We start from the raw sequence: 18,855 nt of genomic DNA, 5'->3' as shown, positions 1-18,855 counted from the left end.
AATAATAATCCTCCAGGAAATAATGCCCGGCTGCTCACTGGAGGGAAGGATATTAGAGGCAAAGCTGAAGTATTTTGGCCACATCATGAGGAGACAGGAAAGCTTGGAAAAGATCACGATGCTGGGGAAAATGGAAGGAAAAAGGAAGAGAGGCCGACCAAGGGCAAGATGGATGGATGGTATCCTTGAAGTGACTGGATTGACCTTGAAGGAACTGGGGGCGGTGATGGCTGACAGGGAGCTCTGGCATGGACTGGTCCATGCGGTCACGAAGAGTCGGAGACGACTAAACGACTGAGCAGCAGCAAACAGTAACCCTGGTGGTCTTAGCACCCTGTAATTCAGGGAAATCTAAAGCTCAGCTGAGGTGCAGCTGGTTTAAATAATAGCAAGCAATTAGGCTGCAGACAAAATCAGCGGTGGCATTTTATAATTACAATTAATTTAAAGGTTAATTTCCTTTGGTGCTAAAATCTTATTTAAAACATTTACCAGGAAAGGAAATTAGGATGTTACTATCAAGATGTGTGGAGTGCTTCTGGGAATCCATGCCTATTATCAGTAGAAAATTAGGTTAGGTGCAAATTGGGAATTTCAATTCATTTTAGTGTATAATAGATGGTGATCAGGGCCATGAGTTTGGAGGATTTTGGTTAGGGGAGTCTGCATTTGCATTTCTTTTGTTTGAGGGATTAATTGCAAATGTTTCTAACAAAAGGGCTGGGTTTATATGTGAACAAGCACAACATGAAAAGAAAATTGGTTATGGATTGCTGCCTTCCTAACTAATGAAGTTGATGTTAAGAAAATCCCTTAGAGACATAGTTATGCTATGCAAAAAAAAATAAAAAGAGAATCACACACTTAAAATGGTGCTGTCATTTGCTTCCTATATGTTAATTTACCTTCTCTCTTACTACCTTGGCCCATCCCACTCTGAGCAGTCATCACAATCTGCTGAGGGAACTGTCAAGCTTGAGTTTAAAGTATATCTATAAGTTCTTTGAAAGAAGCAATATTGCCATTTCGGTGTCTCATCGTTGTCATAAGATACTGTTCAATCAGAGGACAAAATACTTCAAAAATATCAGATTCCACCTAATCTTCGAATCTAAGCAGATTCAGCCCTTGTTAGTACTTCTATGGTAAACCACCCACAAATCCCAGGTGCTGTGCTAATTTTCAGAGGAAGGAACTGGCAAAACTGCCTCTGAATATCCCTTGCTTAAGAAACCCCTATGAATGGTGTTGCCATTGGTCAACAGGCAATTTGAAGTCACATACACACACTGTTTCATAAAAATTATGCCTAATTATTGTCGGAAGCTAAGGGGATTGTAACCACCATTAATTGTAGCGTGCCGTTGTGTTTTATTCTTCATCTATACATACCTAAAGCAATTGTTACTTATTTTCTAAAAAAAAACACATTCATTTCCCAACCTTTTTTGACCAGGAACACTTGACTGGGGACCACTTTGACCAGGGACCACTCTCCAACACTAGTACCAAAAGGGTTACAAATAAGTTTTTGGTCAACTTTAGATTCCGTTTGGTTATTTGGGGTGCTGATTCAGAAAATTGAATTGGATAGACTACATCAGCTCTAGTTTCTGATACTGAATATATGCCATGCAGTAGTCGCCATCTGCTCGCCCACAGAAAACCATATTTAATCATCTAGAGCTGATGTGATCTATCCAATGCAATGGTCAGCTCTTTTGAAAGGAATGGAAATAAAATTAATAAAATGAAATAAGTAAAGAGGAAGGAGGTTCGCGAGCCAGATTTTCGTCCTCGAGACCCACTCCAGGTTGAAAACCACTGGTTTAAATAGAAGAACCCACTATAAAGATAGAATGCAGCAATGAGCAGCTAAAAAATCACAATTATTTATAAGCTCTCTTTTAAAAATCAAAGTCACATTCAAGTTTTGGTTCAGAATATTATTATAGAATATCTGTCTTACGTTTGTATCTGTGGTAACTGGGATACCCCCTCTCCTAACAAATCAATTGCTTCATTAATTTCTGGTTTTATTCATCATGCAATTTCTTGAACTGGCACAGACATCTTTTTAACAGATAAATGCAAGCTATAGTTTCAAGTCTGGAAATTAGTAAGGGCTTCAGATTTGGGAGAACATTATTAGCAATGATTAGCATAGGATAGATATTATACTAGGCTGAATGAGACAGGAAAAATGAACATGCCAGGCAAACAAGAAAGGGCTGGGGGCAGAGACTGCATTGCCATGATCCACTCCAAATTTCCAAGTTATGGCTAGGGTTTGATTTGTATTACATTTCAGAATCCCTAAGTGGCATAACTAAGTGCAAGTCTGGTGAGGACATAAGCCTACATCCCAACAGCCATGAAAGTTATGCATCTACCCACTGCATGCTGCCTTCTTTCTCACAACTTTCATCCACTTCGGAAATAGTGTTGGACAACTTAACAGGCTAACACTGTTTAACAGCAATTAAAGTAGCATCCAGTTCTTTATGAATGAATTCTGTAAAAAGAAATACCATTACTTAGCCAAGAAAATCACATCTCTATTCTCTCAAACTCTTACCTGAGTTTTGGCGTGCTAAAATTTACAGCTGAATACCCGGTGATGGGAGGAAGAATGGCCTACTGGCTCCCCGGAGCAAACCAGAGTATGTATATTCCTTTAACATTTTGAATGTTTTGCTTAGCATCTCCTTTGGTTGGTTGGTGGGAACCCTTGCTGAGCCTTTCCTGTAGTATCTCTTAACCTGCAGACTCCACTTACCCATGAGATTTCCCTTAGTCTGATCCTTGCTGGTGCTTCACATGCACTGTAACACATCCTTGTCCAGAATACTTTTGAAGGGGCTTGATGTTTTTCTGCTTTTTAATGTGTGCCCTACAGTCATGTTTCTATTATACTTGATGCTATTTTATTGATTTTTATATGAGCTGCTGAGTGAACTGGATAAAACATTCACATAAACGTATCAGTATTACAGAGAGGTATTAGACAACTGCTCTATAGCCCACCTGTTCCCCAAATGCACTACACAATCTACAAGAAAAGAACTATCTGAAACGTGTAACTATCTGAAACACAGAACAGCCTTGTCTGAAACCTATTATATATTAAGATACAGATGTATGAGCTCATATGACCACATTAGAGATGATCATCACATTACATAAAAGCCAAGATATGTATAGGAAGAAAGAACAAGAAAGAACTTAACAATAAGTTCTCATTGTTAAGATTCCCAGGTTGAATTCTGCTCCATCTCTATCGCCTTCATGGGGCTTTCTCCTGTATCCCCACCCCCAAGGATGTGGCTATGTGGTATCTATAACCAGACACACTACAACAAAAACATCCTCCAAGATCTCCCAAGGTCTTCCAAAAGTCCTGGTGGGTGTTGTCATCATTGTGTACCCAATGATTGGGACATGACCAGAAGATTCTCGACCTCCCTGTGCCCTCCTCAAACACTAGATGGCTGTGTTGGGAGGTTCAAGAGGAAAGTGAGTCTCAACAGAGTGGGAATCTTTACCTGAATCAGGCATTAAATTACTCCAACAACAACAATCATACACCACAGTTATACCAATACATATGATTAACATACCACCACCATTTCACAGATGAAAACTGACATGTGACCAAGCAGTATCAGAATGTGGTCAGTATGGCAAAGAGTATCAGTAAGGAAGAAAACTCAGGCTAGTAGAGACTGAGGCAATTTGCTTTAGCCTGGCCTTTTTGAAAAAGGCACAGCTTCATCTCCTCTCTCTCTTCTGCTGAATTAATTGAGCAAAGGATAATTTGCACTTTGAACTCAGGGCGGTTCCAGACAGCACTTTAACCTGAGTGCAGTCACGTTTCTTAAGTGCCATTGCACCTGGGTTGAAGCCCAGGCACCACCACCCAACATCCGCCCTTTCCTGGGAGTGTGTCCAGATGCCCTGCCAGACTTTCCAGCAGGGTACCTGGACACAATACAAAACTCCCCAGAAATTTACCCAGCCGCCTCTCTCGACCTAAGTGTAAAAAGTGGAAAGTATTGGGAAATAGGGAAATAGTAGTGACTTTTTCTATGAAAGTAATCAATTTGCATGGCAAAGCATAACAGCCAATCCCACAGCCATGTGCACACTGTTTTGATTATTTGCTAGTAGTAGGTATACATTTGCTAAAAATCCAAATAGAGATAACATTAGGAAAGCTAATAGATTGAGAATAGGGTTCTGAAACACAAAGCAAGAAGAAAAGAGAGAATTGAACATCCTGTGAACAATGATACATTAAGGGCAGGTAAGCATAGTCCCCTGCCCCCGGCTATCATCAACTAGCTCACATTGTCAAGGAAGAATACAAAAAAAACCCTCTATCTGCAGCCAAATCAAGTGAAGCCTTAATGGATGACAGATGAAACTCTTAGAGCAGTTAAGGATAGATGAGAAGCAAAAGTAAAAGGTGTCAGAATTGAGAGTCAGAATCCTAAATGCAACAGTTCAACAACTTGTGTGCAGAGATATGGAGAACATCTATAATACCATATTTAATATACAATTGAATCTAATGTGCATCTCAATTTTTAAAACTTGAAATCAAAATGTATTTGCTGGCAAATACAGTGGCAAAAAGTGCACCCTTTACAATTGTATTCATTTATTTATTTACTTTATTTATACCCTGCCTTCCTCCATGAGTGGAATGAATGAGGGTGGCTAACAGTCATACACCTTGATCAATTTAAAACAAATACAAACATTTAAAAACAATTAAACAGTATTGTGTGTGTTAGGTTAAAATGAAGTTTAAAATACAGTTTAAATGCATTTAAAAAACCCCAATCCCTCCCTAAATCCCACCCACAACTTCCCCTTATCCAAATGCCTGCCTGCAGAAAAGTCGATTCACCAGTTTTGCCCCCAAATTTGAGGATGTGTTCTCTATTAGACATTATTAGACCCATGTCCAATACTTTCATTGAATGGATCATGGGTTCTGAGTCATTCAACTTTGAATGCCATTCCAGTAATTGCTGTGGATTGTGTGGCTTTGTCATAAGGAAAAGTAGTGTAGTGGAAGAGTGTCTACCTGTCATTCTGCAGATGAGGAGATCAAATCTCGCTGGCAGAAGCAGAACTTTTTGTTTTGTTTTTTTAAAATTCTTTTTGTTACATAAGTAAATTCCTTTTCTTGGTTGCTTACATGCTCATCTGTGTCACTCATCCTTGTGATGTTTTACTAAAAAAAGCAGGCTCAGCAGAACTTGTTCACCTCATCTATAGAATGACAGACAGAGGCTCTACCACTACGTACACTACTTCACTTTATGACAGGCCTGGACAACTTACGGCCCTTCAGATGTTTGGACCTCCAACTCCCAGAAGCCCTAGCCAGCTGGTCCAATGATCAGGAATTCTGGAGCTGAAGTCCAAAACAAGGTCTCCTAATCCAGAGGAATTAGTGGAATTGTGTTCAAAGTTAAGCTTTATATAATAATTGTGAGCAATTCGAGAAAATACCAAACACGGGTGTCTTATGGAGAACCGATTCCCAAATTCTGAGCATCACTGTGTAGCCTCTCCTTTTCTGTAGAGTAATATTTGTAACCTGAATGAAAGACACTGACATGACAAAGGTACTTTAGAAAGGGCAGTACTAGCAAGAACGCAATATGGCGTGAGCAAAAGTGTTTTTCAAGTTTGCAATAGAATCTAATGTACTATCAAATCTAATGTGCACCCCAATATCTGTTATGTAATTTGGTAAAAAAAAAAGGTGTGCAAATATAAAGCAATACAGAAAAAAGTTGATAACGAAAAGGAAAAATAAGAGACCTCTTTCGCAAAATCAGAGAAATCAATAGGAAATTTTAACCAAACGTGGGGATGCTCTACCACCAGCACATTACATGATGAAGTAGAAATAAACAGATAATGGAAACAATTCACAAAAGAACTGTGAAGCATCTGAAGTCTAAAGATAAATAATTGAATATTAATGTTAGGATTGTCCATGATGCCATCATATTCCAGGTTTCTGTGCACAGTTGTGAAAGCTGAACAATGAAAAACGCTGATAGGAGGAAAATGAAACCATTGGAAATGTGTTGCTTAATGTGTAGGAGAGTTCTACATATACAATGAACTGCTTAAAAAGACAAATACATTGGTCCTGGAGGAAATCAAGCTTGAAATCTCCCTAGAAACCAAGATAACTAAACTGAGACTGTTTGGTCATATAATTATAGTAATATTGTTACAATAAAAGTCAATATGCATTCTAGAGACATGGGATAAACTTAAGGAAGTCATGGCCTTAGATTTGCAAGACCTGTTGATGACACAGACTTGGCGGCCTCTCATTCATTGGGTCATCATGAGTCGAAGTCCACTTGATGGTAGTTGACAAGAAGAGGATGAGGTGATGTGTTATTGGGTGATGAAGAATGCCAAAAAAGATTTGAAGTGGGCCTCTTTAGAATTCTATCTTGGACCAAGATTTATTTTTTCAGCTATAACCCAGATAAAAATATAGTGGAAATAATCAAATGAGCTGGAGATGAGAGCAAACAAGAACTATATTTTTTAAGATGGATTTGGACCAATGATACTACTGTTCTCTATTTTGACCACAATTTGACTAGAATACTGTGTCTCACACTATCATTTTTTGTACTATTCCAGCATTTCCCTGTCTCACACTATGTACTCTTCAGTAGATTCAAGCATTTGTTTGGATCTTTCTGATCTAAATCTTCGAATAATTAGATCTAGAATCAATAAGCCACATGAAAACTGAATGCCTGCGATGCTGTAGCTCTAGATCTGTTGTATTCACAGGCAACTGAAGTGCGCTTTGAGCACTGCAAGTCTGATTTTCTAAAATACTCTTTTATTTGTGCAGTTTCCTACAAGTAGGTTCAAATATAGTTTCTTGAATGACTTCAACCACAGCAAACAACCTGTATTTGTCCATCACTTGAGTAATAATACTGATATGGAAATAAAATCTACTTACCACAATGTGTGGTCTGTGGCTGCACAAGTCATAAGTGTATGATGTCAGTGGTTATTAAAAATACAAGATATAAGCCATCATCAGTTGTCTTGTACCTTGTCAGGGAAGGGGTCCACTTTAACTTTAATGTAAACTATAGCTATTCATAGTGCCAAACTGTATTCTCAAAATAGGTTTAGTAGCTTGGGTAACAGCTTTAAAATTCAAAACAAAGCAGATTCCCGCCCCTGCTAAGATGGGACCAAACTGCCTACAACTTCCCTTCATTTAATGTAGGATCTAGCTATCAAACAGTGCTGTCCTACTTATATCTACTATGAAATAAATCCAACTGAATTAAGTAGAATTTTTGTCAGAATTGTAGCCTGTGCATGAATGTGTGTGCACATGTGCATGTGCATGTATGTTAAACCCTTAGAAATACAAGCAAGACTAGGCCTCCATAATTTCTGATTTAATGTTTTTTCATATTGGTTTATACATCCCACTTTCTGATGTACAAGCATATTTGATTGCTTTTATCTCGATTTAATTGTTGAATTCAGCTTTTCTCCTGCAGCCAATGGTCTCTATGCAGTAGTGACACTTGAAAGGCATTAATGGTAGTGCAGTATTGTATGTGCGCATGTATTCCTTCTTGGTTTGCTTGATTTTGTCGCCCAGAAAGAGCTTTTTAAAAGCTACCAAATTTCAGGTGTTTTCAGATATAATGAGTTTGAGGAACTGACTTGTGGTTGCTAAGGGTGGTAGAGTTTCCATCATAACAGTTGGCTGGAAGGGTATCAGGGGATTTGTCATGCTTCTCAGCACACCAGCAGTTATTTCACAAATCTGAAATGTCACAGAAGACACAGAGTCAAGATTCACACTTTGGACATGGCAAAACTCCAGCATGAAGGAATCAACCTCCATTCAAAGAAAACTGAGAACTTGATCTGAGTTATAAATGCTCAGTTTGATTTAACACACGACAAGAATTCAAAATGATGGCTTTGTTAACATTTGAGGCCTTTTTTGTATAGAAATGCACATGTCTTCATTCAGAGAAGACAAAGGGGCGAAGCAGGAAATGAATGGAACACCTATCCTTCCGCACTTTGCTCTGTGCATCTAGTACCTATGCATTTTAGTATGCACATGAGCAATTCAACTGTCTTTGGTATACTCCATCCTTTCACATTAGAATCATTATGCTTTCTCACATGCTATGTCATATGTCATGACATATATGCCTTCTTTTTTACATGGCTGTGCAAAATTCAAGTCTCCTGCAAAGTCATGACTTATTATATTTTCATCTTCTGCTTCTCATTAATTCAGTCATGGGCAATTATGGGAGGCTAAAGTGCTGCATTGACAGTAATGACTAATCCTTAGTGCCTTTTACCCAAGCCCTCTGCTTGATAGTGGTCTGGTTTTACATGGCCAAATCCTCTGTATGTAACCTCCAAGATACAGCCACTGATGCTGTTGACACATAGTGAGTTTCATGGCTCCCGGGTACCCCCTATTCCAGTGCAACACTAATCTTTATACTACACTCCCTCTCATATGAAGTAGTGGGGCTGTGTAAAGCAATGGGATGATGGAAGCATTGCTAACGTAGTGCTTGCTTCCATCCACAGACTGGTGCTTTTGGCTCTGACATTCACTTGCTTCAGGTCCACCAACGCCTTGGGATGGATGAGTGCTATAATAATTTGTGTTTTCTCATCTTACTTTATTACACCATACACCTCCCCCAAAGTTGGCAGTTACGGTAGTTTGCAAGATAGACAAAAACTGGTAAAAACACAAATAGATAAAAACATATCAAAAAGTACACTTGGGTCTTGCTATGAGGATTAATGAATTATCCTATTAGTGTTGCCCACTGTGATGTCATGGACTTTTGGTGTTAAATGTTGTTTAATTTATTATATATTATGGTAACTTGTTTATTTATGCATTGTTAGAAATCACCTGAGTATCCTAAAGTCACCAGATCCCAGCTGATCTTGGCAGCTAAGCAAGGTTAGACCTGGTTAGTACTTGGAAGGGAGTCCACCAATTAATACCAGGTGCTGTGGGGTATATTTCAAAGGAGGGAACTGGCAAAATCGTTTATTAATATTCTTTGGCTAAGAAAATCCTATAAAACCCATAGGGTTACCATCAGGTTGACAGATTTATTTATTTACAACATTTCTACCCTGCCTTTCTCAACCCCGGAGGTGGCTCAAAGCAGCTAGATGACCTGAAGACCGATGCACATGCATGCCTGAGTATAAGAGAGAATAAAGCTGTTGGGGGGTGTTGAGGGAATGGAATTATGGAAGTGGGTGAAATGTCTGAGGGGATTTGAATAAAGTTAGTACATGACAATTAGAATGTCAGTTGGTATAGTTAGTTAGGGTAGTTCAAGGACAGAGGAATGAGAGGAGTGATTAGTAGTTAAGAAAGCCAGTCAGGTAAAGGAATCAATGAATATTATTTAATAATCTGATTTAGGTAGCTAGAAATGGAGAGACTATGAGGGAGTATCTTCTTAAAGGAATTAATACTATGTACCATGATTATTGATCATGAGTTATAAATGCCATTTCTTAGTTGGTTCTATCAAAAATATGGAAAAATGATTAAACTGCAAAAACCTTGTTTTTGTGGGACATCCTGCAGCACATCTTGCTATAGTTTTTCAGTGAATATCTTCTCAAATCTCAACCAATTCAGTCACAATAATGAAGTTTCTGAAGTATAACAATTACTTTCAAAGTAAGTATCACATTTTAACAGGAATAACACTTTCAAATCAGAAACAGAAAATCTTTCAAATTTTGTTACATCGTGTAATTAATGTTTTATGTTCAAGTTCTGTTTATAAGCTTACAGCCTCTGAGAATTCTACATCTCAAAAAGCTTGGATTCAGATGATGTGTCTGTGGTGTCTTACTTACCTATTTATTTACTTAGGCAATCCCTCGTAGTTCGAGGATGATGGTCCTTCAAGTATAGCATCTTGGCTGTGGATGCGTAGGTGGCTGTAGAGACCTATTCTTGACCTGCATGTTCTTCCACAGTGAAGACATCGGTTTCCAGATGGAAGGCGGTCCCGGACTGGGTTGGCTTGACGCACCTTCCTCTTGACACATTTTTCCTTTAAGCCCTCCATTCATGCCTCTTCGAATTCTGCAGCACTGCTAGTAACATCAGTGTCAGCAGTGAATAAAGAACAGCTTCCAGTGGGGATATAAGTTGCATAATATCTCAAACAGGTACCTTGAGGCATATTGGAGGTACCTATGGTGGATTGCCACAGCAGTAGAACAAGAGTAGGGGCTTACATTGGTGGCAGAGATGGGAACAAGGGAAAGACCTCACTCTTGGTTGTAACCATGAGATTTGTGGAAATTTTCACATCTGGTTGCAGTGGGGGTTTAGGGAGAGCCTATCACCTGGTAGAAAAGCTTTGAGTTAAATGGTAAACCCCACACCCACAGAGTCCACAATCAATGGGAATGTTACCCAATATCAGATGGTAGTCCATGGGAAAGAGCTTCAGTTCAGTTCTGGATCCAGCAAAGGATGCATAGATTCACTGTCCCTTTTAAAACGAGAATCAAGGAATCTTCTAGCACCATCTTGTATTAGCAGCTTTCACAGGCTGCTCACTTTATCACATTTCCAGAGTGCTGCATTGGGTTGTTGTGTGTTTTCCAGGCAGTGCTGCATTATTTTTGTCAATCAATACCCAACATTTCCTCCAAAGTTGGAGAAGGCAGATTGTAAGATAAAAAGAAATGGAAGTAAAAACATACACCGAAAGTTATGTTGAAAATGCAACTAAACTGCCTCTAGAATTGTAAACTATTGGAAACACTTCAGCTGGAAACGAATAAATGAAAAATTATTGTGATGTGTGTCTTGAACTTATTTCCAATTTGTGGTGACCCTAATGTAAACCTCTCACATGATTATAGCACACTTAATAAGACATTTTATTATAAAATATTCTGTTTCCAAAAACCTGTTGGAATAACAAGTATTTTTCACCTTACTGATTAAAGTATTGCTAGGCGAGAGCCAATTCCAGAGAATTTCAAAGCCTGAGAACAGCCAGTGAGAAGACAAATATATGTGTAAAGGTGGTAGGATCAAAAGAATCGCCTTTCTCTATGCTCTTGCAGCTTGGACAGACTCACATGAGATGATACCAGCCTTCAGTAGACTTAATAGTCATAACCAGCACTCTGAATTGTGCTCAAAAGCAGAGCATTGGCCACTGGTGTTGTAAGAATGAAATAGGGTGGGTTACTGGTCTCTACCTGAAATATTTAAGACAAATAAAGCAGTGGTACTACAGATCTACTTTAATCACCAAGGTCCCATCCTGGGATTTGTAGATTGGGGGTCCATAGAAGTATCAGAGAACTCTTAATGTCTCACCCCATTACAAACCCCAGGATCCTATAGGATATAAATCCATTTTTTTAAATGGAATCAGAGCACTAAAATTCTGTATTGTGAAATGTCTTCTCATGGCGATGATTTGGGATTCTTGGGAGTAAGAATTCCAATTCACTCCAATATTAGAAAACAAACTGAACTTGATATTCTGAATTTATTATTATTCTTTCTCAGTTTAAAGCTATACACAAATTGACCTTGCTTTTCTGAAGCCAAGAAAAAAAGTTGGGATGGATAATAATAATAATAATAATAATAATAATAATAATAATAATAATACACTCTATTTATATTCCGCCCTTCTCCCCGAAGGGCCTCAGAGAGGATTACAGTATATATAAAGCAGACAGAGGCAAACATTCAATGTCTTAGTGTGTCACATATAATGAGACACACAACACGGACACAGCAAAGGCTTCCCCTTTCATTTCCGGCTTTTTGAAAGAGGTGCTCATCTCTGGCTCTGGGGAGGTGTTCCTCTTCATTTTAAAGCCAAGGAGCCTGCATTGTTACCTCCTGGTCATGTGGCCAGCATGATTGCTTAGAGTATCTTTTGCCTTTCCTGCCGAAGCAGTACCTATTTATTACTCACATGTTTTCAAACTGCTAGGTTGGCAGAAACCCGGGCTGATGGTGAGAGCTCACTCTATAATTTGTTATTTGATAACTGTAGTCTGTGAAAGCCTTTATATTAATTTATTTGCATAGCATTGATCATCTTCAGCCTGAAGGCAAATTAAGAAAAATGCCCTCAGGTAGTCTGTTAAACTCTAAATTTCACCAGGAAATCATCTGTACAAATATTCCTGTAATGACCCTTATTGTTCTTCTTTGCCTCTCCACTTATGAAATATTTCAGTTCATTTGAAAGATATATTATTCTATAAAGCAGGTTATTCAGGTCTGCTTCATAAAATGCTAATTATAAATTAAGAATAATGAAAAATCCTCCCATCTAGTCTCCAAAATGCAGGGTATAATATTTACATCGATGTAACAAATACTTCAGCCAATTGCAAAATAAATGCTCATGTCTCCGTTCTATGGTGGTGGTGGTTGGCACAGACATAGGAATTTTCTTCACAAATTGGAATGAGTCTCATGTAGTTTAAACCCAACATAAACACCCAAAGGGATAGCTGATAGTCAATGTGCTGAGCATAGACTATCTGCAGCTCACCCATTATTTGCTTTCAGTTTGGTTATCATTTTCTACCATGTTGTTCCTAGGCGAAGTATGGGATGGGTAATTTAAAAAACTGCTGTATATACATTATTTCCTTCCCACATAGCTTTCCCCCGGTGGTGCAATGGGTTAAACCCTTGTGCCGATAAGACTGCTGACTTGAAGGTTGGGTTTCTGACTTTAAGGTTGCTGGTTCAAATCCTGGGAGAGCACAGATGAGCTCCCTCTGACAGCTCCAGCTCCATGCAGGGACATGAAAGAAGCCTCCCACAAGGAAGGTAAAAACATCAAACATTTGGGCATTCCCTGGGCAACGTCCTTGCAAACGGCCAATTCTCTCACACCAGAAGAGACTTGCAGTTTCTCAAGTTGCTTCTGACATGAAAAAATGCTTTCCCCTTTTAAAGAAAACCACATGGTGCTCTTTGCTATGCCTCCCAATCCCAACCAGTTCTTGATGTTCAGGTTAGTTTTCATTACTTTGGAGGGGAGACTGAACATTTGTAAATAACATTTCTTTTATATTTCTATAAAATTGAATCGTAATATCCAACAAAGTCTAACTTTCTAGGAAAGTTGTGTAGTTTAGATCCACCTTTGGGGCAGCACTCTACTGTGATTATACAGTACAATCTCTCTATCTGAGCCTGGTTCCCACAATTTCATTAATCCATATCTGACAAAAAATGTCCTCTCTAAGCCTTTTCTAGGTCTTCCAGCATGACAGCATTCTTGGACCAGACATCTTTCATTTCAATAGGGGTCATTACTATCCAGGGTTTTGCACATCGGCTCAAAATCTAGGAACATATCCACGTGGTTATGGGAGTTGCACTGTATAACATTTCCTTCCCACAGATTACAAAATGGCCTTTGGTTTGCTGGGAGGAAGCTATTGCAGAAGAAAAAAGAACAGTTCCACCAACCACATGTAGTGTGAATATGAATCAATTTATGACGGAAGTTGGCTTTTCCTTCTTCAAGGACTATAAATGAACAGAAGCAGCTGCACTGAGTATCAAAATGTCTTGGACATATAAAATATTTCTGTTCTGCTTTAGCCTTGACTTTGTGACCAGTAAAACATTACAGTACATTTGTGCAACTGTGTTCTTTATGTGAAGACCATTGCCATCACAAAATAGCTCATTATCTAAAACTTGGTTCATCTTGCAAGGTCAGAGCCTTTTCATTGGATCCAGGCAATTTTCATCATTGGAAGGATCACAGATGCTACGTTTATGATGTGAAATAATCATTATCTAAACTGATCGTGTGAATTTGACCTTGTCTCTATCAAGAGCCTCAACACAACATAGTGATATGTTGCCATTGCAAAGCATATATAAAGGCCACAAAGTCCCTTCAACAGATGATACAATTTCATCTTTATTTCTTTTCATTAGTGGTAAAAAATAGTTTCAAGCTAAACATATTGGTAAATACATAAAGTAAAGTCTGTGACAGTTACTTTTTGATACTTATAGGCACATTTCTTTTTAAAAAAAAAGCAAGTCCTATCACTTTTGTTCTTATTTTTGTCATTGTTGTTTACTTTTCTGATGGTGGTGGTTGTGGATGGGGGGAATGCATAATTAAGATTTCTCTTTTTGTAAAAACCATTCAGATTAATTAATATATATTACAACAGATAAATGATTTTTGGAAGCAATTGTGCATTTATTTCAGCTGGAAGGGACAGATGCTAAATGTTTGTGCCACTGTGAGAAGGCTGCAGTGGGCAAGAGCACTTGCCAACTCATCCTGCCTGACTGGTGTTTGAAAAAGACACAGTGTAGTAGCAGAGGAGGCAGGCTGGCAATTGTAGCCATCTGTTAGAGAAAAGACAAATATTCATATAGTTAGAAGCAATGTATATATTTTAGCACATGCATGCCTCAGTAATCAACATATTTACTGATAAATGAATGGTGCAGTCTTATGCACAAAGAAGTAGGCTTCATTGAAATCATCAGTGGGACTTAGTTCTGGATAAGCACGCCTATGATCCTGCTGCACGAAATTTGAGATCATTCCTTCCTAAAAGAAATGTGTCTAAGCTTTTGATGTTTCACATCAGTGGGATTATAGCTCTGCACTTTTAGAATTGTTCCTGAAGACGAAATAATATAATTAGAGGCCCAATGGTGGCAGAGGATGATAATGATAATCTTGAAAAGATTTTTTGGGGGGGAAAATGAAACAGAAATCTTGAAAGAAGATTGGATGAATCAGTATAGGATTAGAGCATCTGCAAACACTGACCAATAAGCCTTATTTATTCATTTTATGCCAATGCTATTTTGAACGAAGGAAGGAACCATTCGATAATTTTAATGTCTTTATGTACTGGCTGAATGAAATTCCCAGCAGAAAGGGCAGAAATTGGCTGAGGATTTGTGGGCAAAGGAAATAAAATCTTGCAAAACTTCCAGTGCAGTCTGAGCAGCAAAGATAATATAAACGGGGGTGTTGTGTGGCCGTGCTCTAGCAGCATACAGCCCAGAAACCGCACCACACCCCAGTGATTCCGGCTGTGAAAGCCTTCAACGATCATTATACAAACCTGTTAAGGTGGATGGGATCAAATCGTTCCATAGTTTACAAAGACCTGGGTCACCCTCATTGTGGAATGTGTCCACTGTCTTTCACTTCCAGGTCAGAAACAACCTGATGCAAAATTTCTCAGAACACTAATACTGTGAATCATCCAAAGTGGTTGATAGGAAAGAAAGCAAATACAAATGCTTATTTATGTAGTGCCAAAGAATAAATTGCCTATGGAATAAATGGCTCAAACATGTTAAAATAATCAGTAGTCTAAGTGACATTTTAAATTTATTTAGCACTAAGATGTTTGGCCTTTCTAAACTGGCTACATAGTATGCTAGAGAAAAGAAACAAGAGAGAAGTTCTCTCTAGAGCCTAGGACTAAGGAATGTTTGGCTTCTGGATATTGGTGGGCTCCAACTGCCATCTGATCCAATCAGCACGGTCAATAATCAGGGACTATGGTAACTGGCAGAGTCGGGAGCAACTTTGCTGTTATCTGCTTTCAAATCATTTCCAAAATGGCAACCTTAAGATTGCCATAAAGAAGGTAAGGACCGCCACCCTTTTTTTTTGCAAGATATGTTCAGAGCAGTTGCCTTTGCCTTTCTTTGAGGCTAGAAACTTCCATATTAGTGGTAGAAGGAATCTGTTCTGGATCTGTCCAAGGTTCTGAACCCTATGTGTAAAAGAGCACTCCAAGATGCTGGGCCTATTGATGATAGGGTTAAGCACCCTGGATAGCTCCTATGCAGCCTAGAATGGGATGTCATCACACCGACATGAAAGCCTCCGTGAAGAGCCCAGCCACCTGTGGGAATATATAGATTCCCAGTCCCTACTTGATTATAATTTCCATTCGTTATAAAAAAGTACAAGATCCTTGTAAAGCCTGTGATTCTCCTGCTCTCCAAAAAAGTATAGATCATGGTTTGTTTGGAGGGGTTTTTTTTTACTGTTGTACACAAAACTACAGTGAAGCCAGAGGTATGTGACTCAATAATCACAACCATTTTAAACTTGGAGGTATCAAATTAAAGGTGTTGTAGTATTTACAGCCTGCAACAAATATATAATTTATGCACTTCAGTGAAAGAGGCTGTTCATAGACAACAAGAGCACTATGTAATCATTTCAGTTGTGTAGATAGTTATAAATTTGCAACTGTCACACTGATGAAAACCTGCCTTCTATACAGTGATATCAGTATATAGATGCTGCACTTTGCTTGCATTGTCCACAGTCAATCACTTCTGTTTCAATACACTAAGAAGGAGCTCAACCTTTCAGGAATGACTAAGAAATACTATGTGAAAGCTTTTTTAAAAATGATAATGTTTTTTCTGTTCCATGAGTGATGTCAGAAATAAAAGCAATTTCCTCTTCTTTTCTTTTTCTAGTTGATTTCATAGGTGGATTTGATTCGTATGGCTATCAGGGCCCACAGAAGACATCTCATTTACAACTACAGCCTATGTACATGTGAGTTTCAAACCTCCAAGGACACTATGCTAAATCAAATATTAGAAAATCGTAATAGTGAAAGGTGGTATCATTGGATAGTCATAGTATAGTCATAGATCGTAACCTACCCCCTAATCTTGGGTGATGCTATACTGGGTGGACAAAGCTGGGACATAACTATTCAAACCAAGATAATTCAGACAGAAACTCAATGCATCAACAATCTAAATGGGTTAGGTATCTGTACAGCATTCCAGTTCAGCCCCTTCATCTACAATTAGGTCACAAATGGTCATTATTTTATTGTGAATGGTATTTATATCTGCATGACCAAAAGGCAAGATGGCAGGGCAACAAGCATCTTGGAGGAGTGGAAAAATGAGATACAGCAACTATTTCAAATACCTATCCAGCCTTTCCCTTACCTGACATGTCCAGCCCCAGCACCATACCACATTCTGCCTGAGATTATACCGGTAAGACACCACGTTCCTCTTTCATCCCCTCAAGCATATGTACAACAAAACAACCAGTGTCTCAACTTGGTTCTCATCCAAATAATTCTAGTTCTACCTTTCTATCCAAGCCTCTCAGCCCTGGAGAAAGTGTCAATGGAGTCAACTAATACTTCAATTTTGAGTGGAACTCTTCAACCAGACTCTACCTTTCACCCAAAGTTTATGACCACTATTTAAATAAAAGAGGGATTGATGCCCCAAAGTGATCATCCAAAGGGATGACTTTCCACCAATGTGCCTTCCCTTTGGGGTCGATCTGCCACTAGCAATTCACCACCTGTCCACAAGCAGTGCCTCACCAATTAGGGCAATGAAGGAAGGGAGGAAATAACTGGCTGTAGTCAGTAGCCAGCATTAGTTTCTAGCAGCTAACACCATCTTGATCCTATGAGGAAGCAGCACTTCTAAAGGAGCAGGGATAGTAGACGTAAAGAAGAAACAAGTCTTCTCTTCCACTTTTGCTGGTCAAGCTGCAATGCCCAAGGCTGATAAATTGCTTGCTAGAAATGCCAGTGCTTGGAAATTGTTGCTAGACTATTCAGTAAGTAAAAATGTGCTTCAGCTAAGACCAAGTGAAAATAAATACTTGTTGACTTTGAATCACTAAAATGTGGTCATACCCATGCAGACTACAAACTTTTAAGCAGTTATCATGAGCTGGAACGTTGCAGAGGTTGTGGCTTGGAAATGGAACATCTTGTGCTTTATACATCCATTAGAGATAGAAACAGCAACACAGAGAGATTTATCTCTAAATGTAAATAGGGAAGATTCAGATCCTAATTATCAGATTTAGTTGGGTTTATTACAGACAGGAATAGTCAGCTATATCAGAAACTTTGAATGAAGAAGGCCTCATGTTTACTCTCAACAATTTCAAGGTAGAGTTTTAGACTGTGGAGAGCTGCCAGTTAATGCAAACAAAATTGAATTTATTCAGTATAAGGATGTTTCCCATGTTCTTAGAACATGACTTTGTGCTTAGAACAATATTTTTTTCTTTTTTGAAAAAAATTATATTCTGACCTCATTAGATGACAATGTATGGCAGCATTTTTCAGGAAAATATTTTCTGGAAAACATCCATATCTCATAGGAAATGTCCACTAATATCCTTTTAAAATATATCATACTGGGCATGGTTTTATAAGCAGAAAATTTCATATTTTGAATTTTCCACCATATGCTTTAGCCAAAATGCAGAGTGGCTCCATGCCATTTCCAGCAGTTCCCAAGAATATGCAGAGCTAATAGAGAAATTTCATGAGACTGGACCATCTGTATGATGATCTACATTCAACGAGTGATGCAAGTGCAATCTAGCAGTATTTGTGTTGATGACAATGCAGTTGAATCAGCTTTAACCTATCTCATGGTGAAAAGTTCAAATGGTAAAGAGTGATCCTATGATTTTGGCCCAGGTTTCAGGATGTCCAATAAATGCAAGTGCCTTTCTCAGAATGCAGTTCTTCACCTGTCTGTGCACAAAGAAACGTTTTTTCTCTTTTGTCAGAGTGTTGTACACTTACAAGATGTTATTTCTTTCAGTCACTGTTTGTGGCTCCTAGGTACTTAGAGCAATTCTAATCCCATTTCTTTGTTCATATAGTATACTTTGCCATCAACATATGGAGCCTTCTGGCTGAGATATTATCCCATTCGTTTTA

General features: G+C 38.5%; 1 protein-coding gene across 7 annotated transcripts in view; it reads left to right on the top strand.

Annotated features, from left to right (window-relative positions):
• The window catches only part of nkain2 (sodium/potassium transporting ATPase interacting 2), a 710,044-nt gene that overhangs the window by 685,244 nt on the left and 5,945 nt on the right, over nt 1-18,855 (top strand). For 3 of the 7 annotated variants that reach the window (XM_062979162.1, XM_062979126.1, XM_008119948.2), the window contains 2 exons: nt 2,607-2,663; nt 16,607-16,688. In XM_062979162.1, coding sequence (XP_062835232.1) covers nt 2,607-2,663; nt 16,607-16,688 — 139 coding nt within the window. Of the gene's footprint in view, nt 1-2,606; nt 2,664-16,606; nt 16,693-18,855 lie in introns of those variants that run through there. The other 4 variants (XR_010005670.1, XM_062979138.1, XM_062979132.1 and 1 more) reach the window with 3 other exon arrangements.

Source organism: Anolis carolinensis, chromosome 1 (assembly GCF_035594765.1).
Source record: "Anolis carolinensis isolate JA03-04 chromosome 1, rAnoCar3.1.pri, whole genome shotgun sequence".
In the NCBI taxonomy this organism is placed as follows: domain Eukaryota; kingdom Metazoa; phylum Chordata; class Lepidosauria; order Squamata; family Dactyloidae; genus Anolis; species Anolis carolinensis.
Note: the sequence above shows the minus strand (reverse complement) of the source record. Positions and strands in the feature narration are given on the sequence as shown.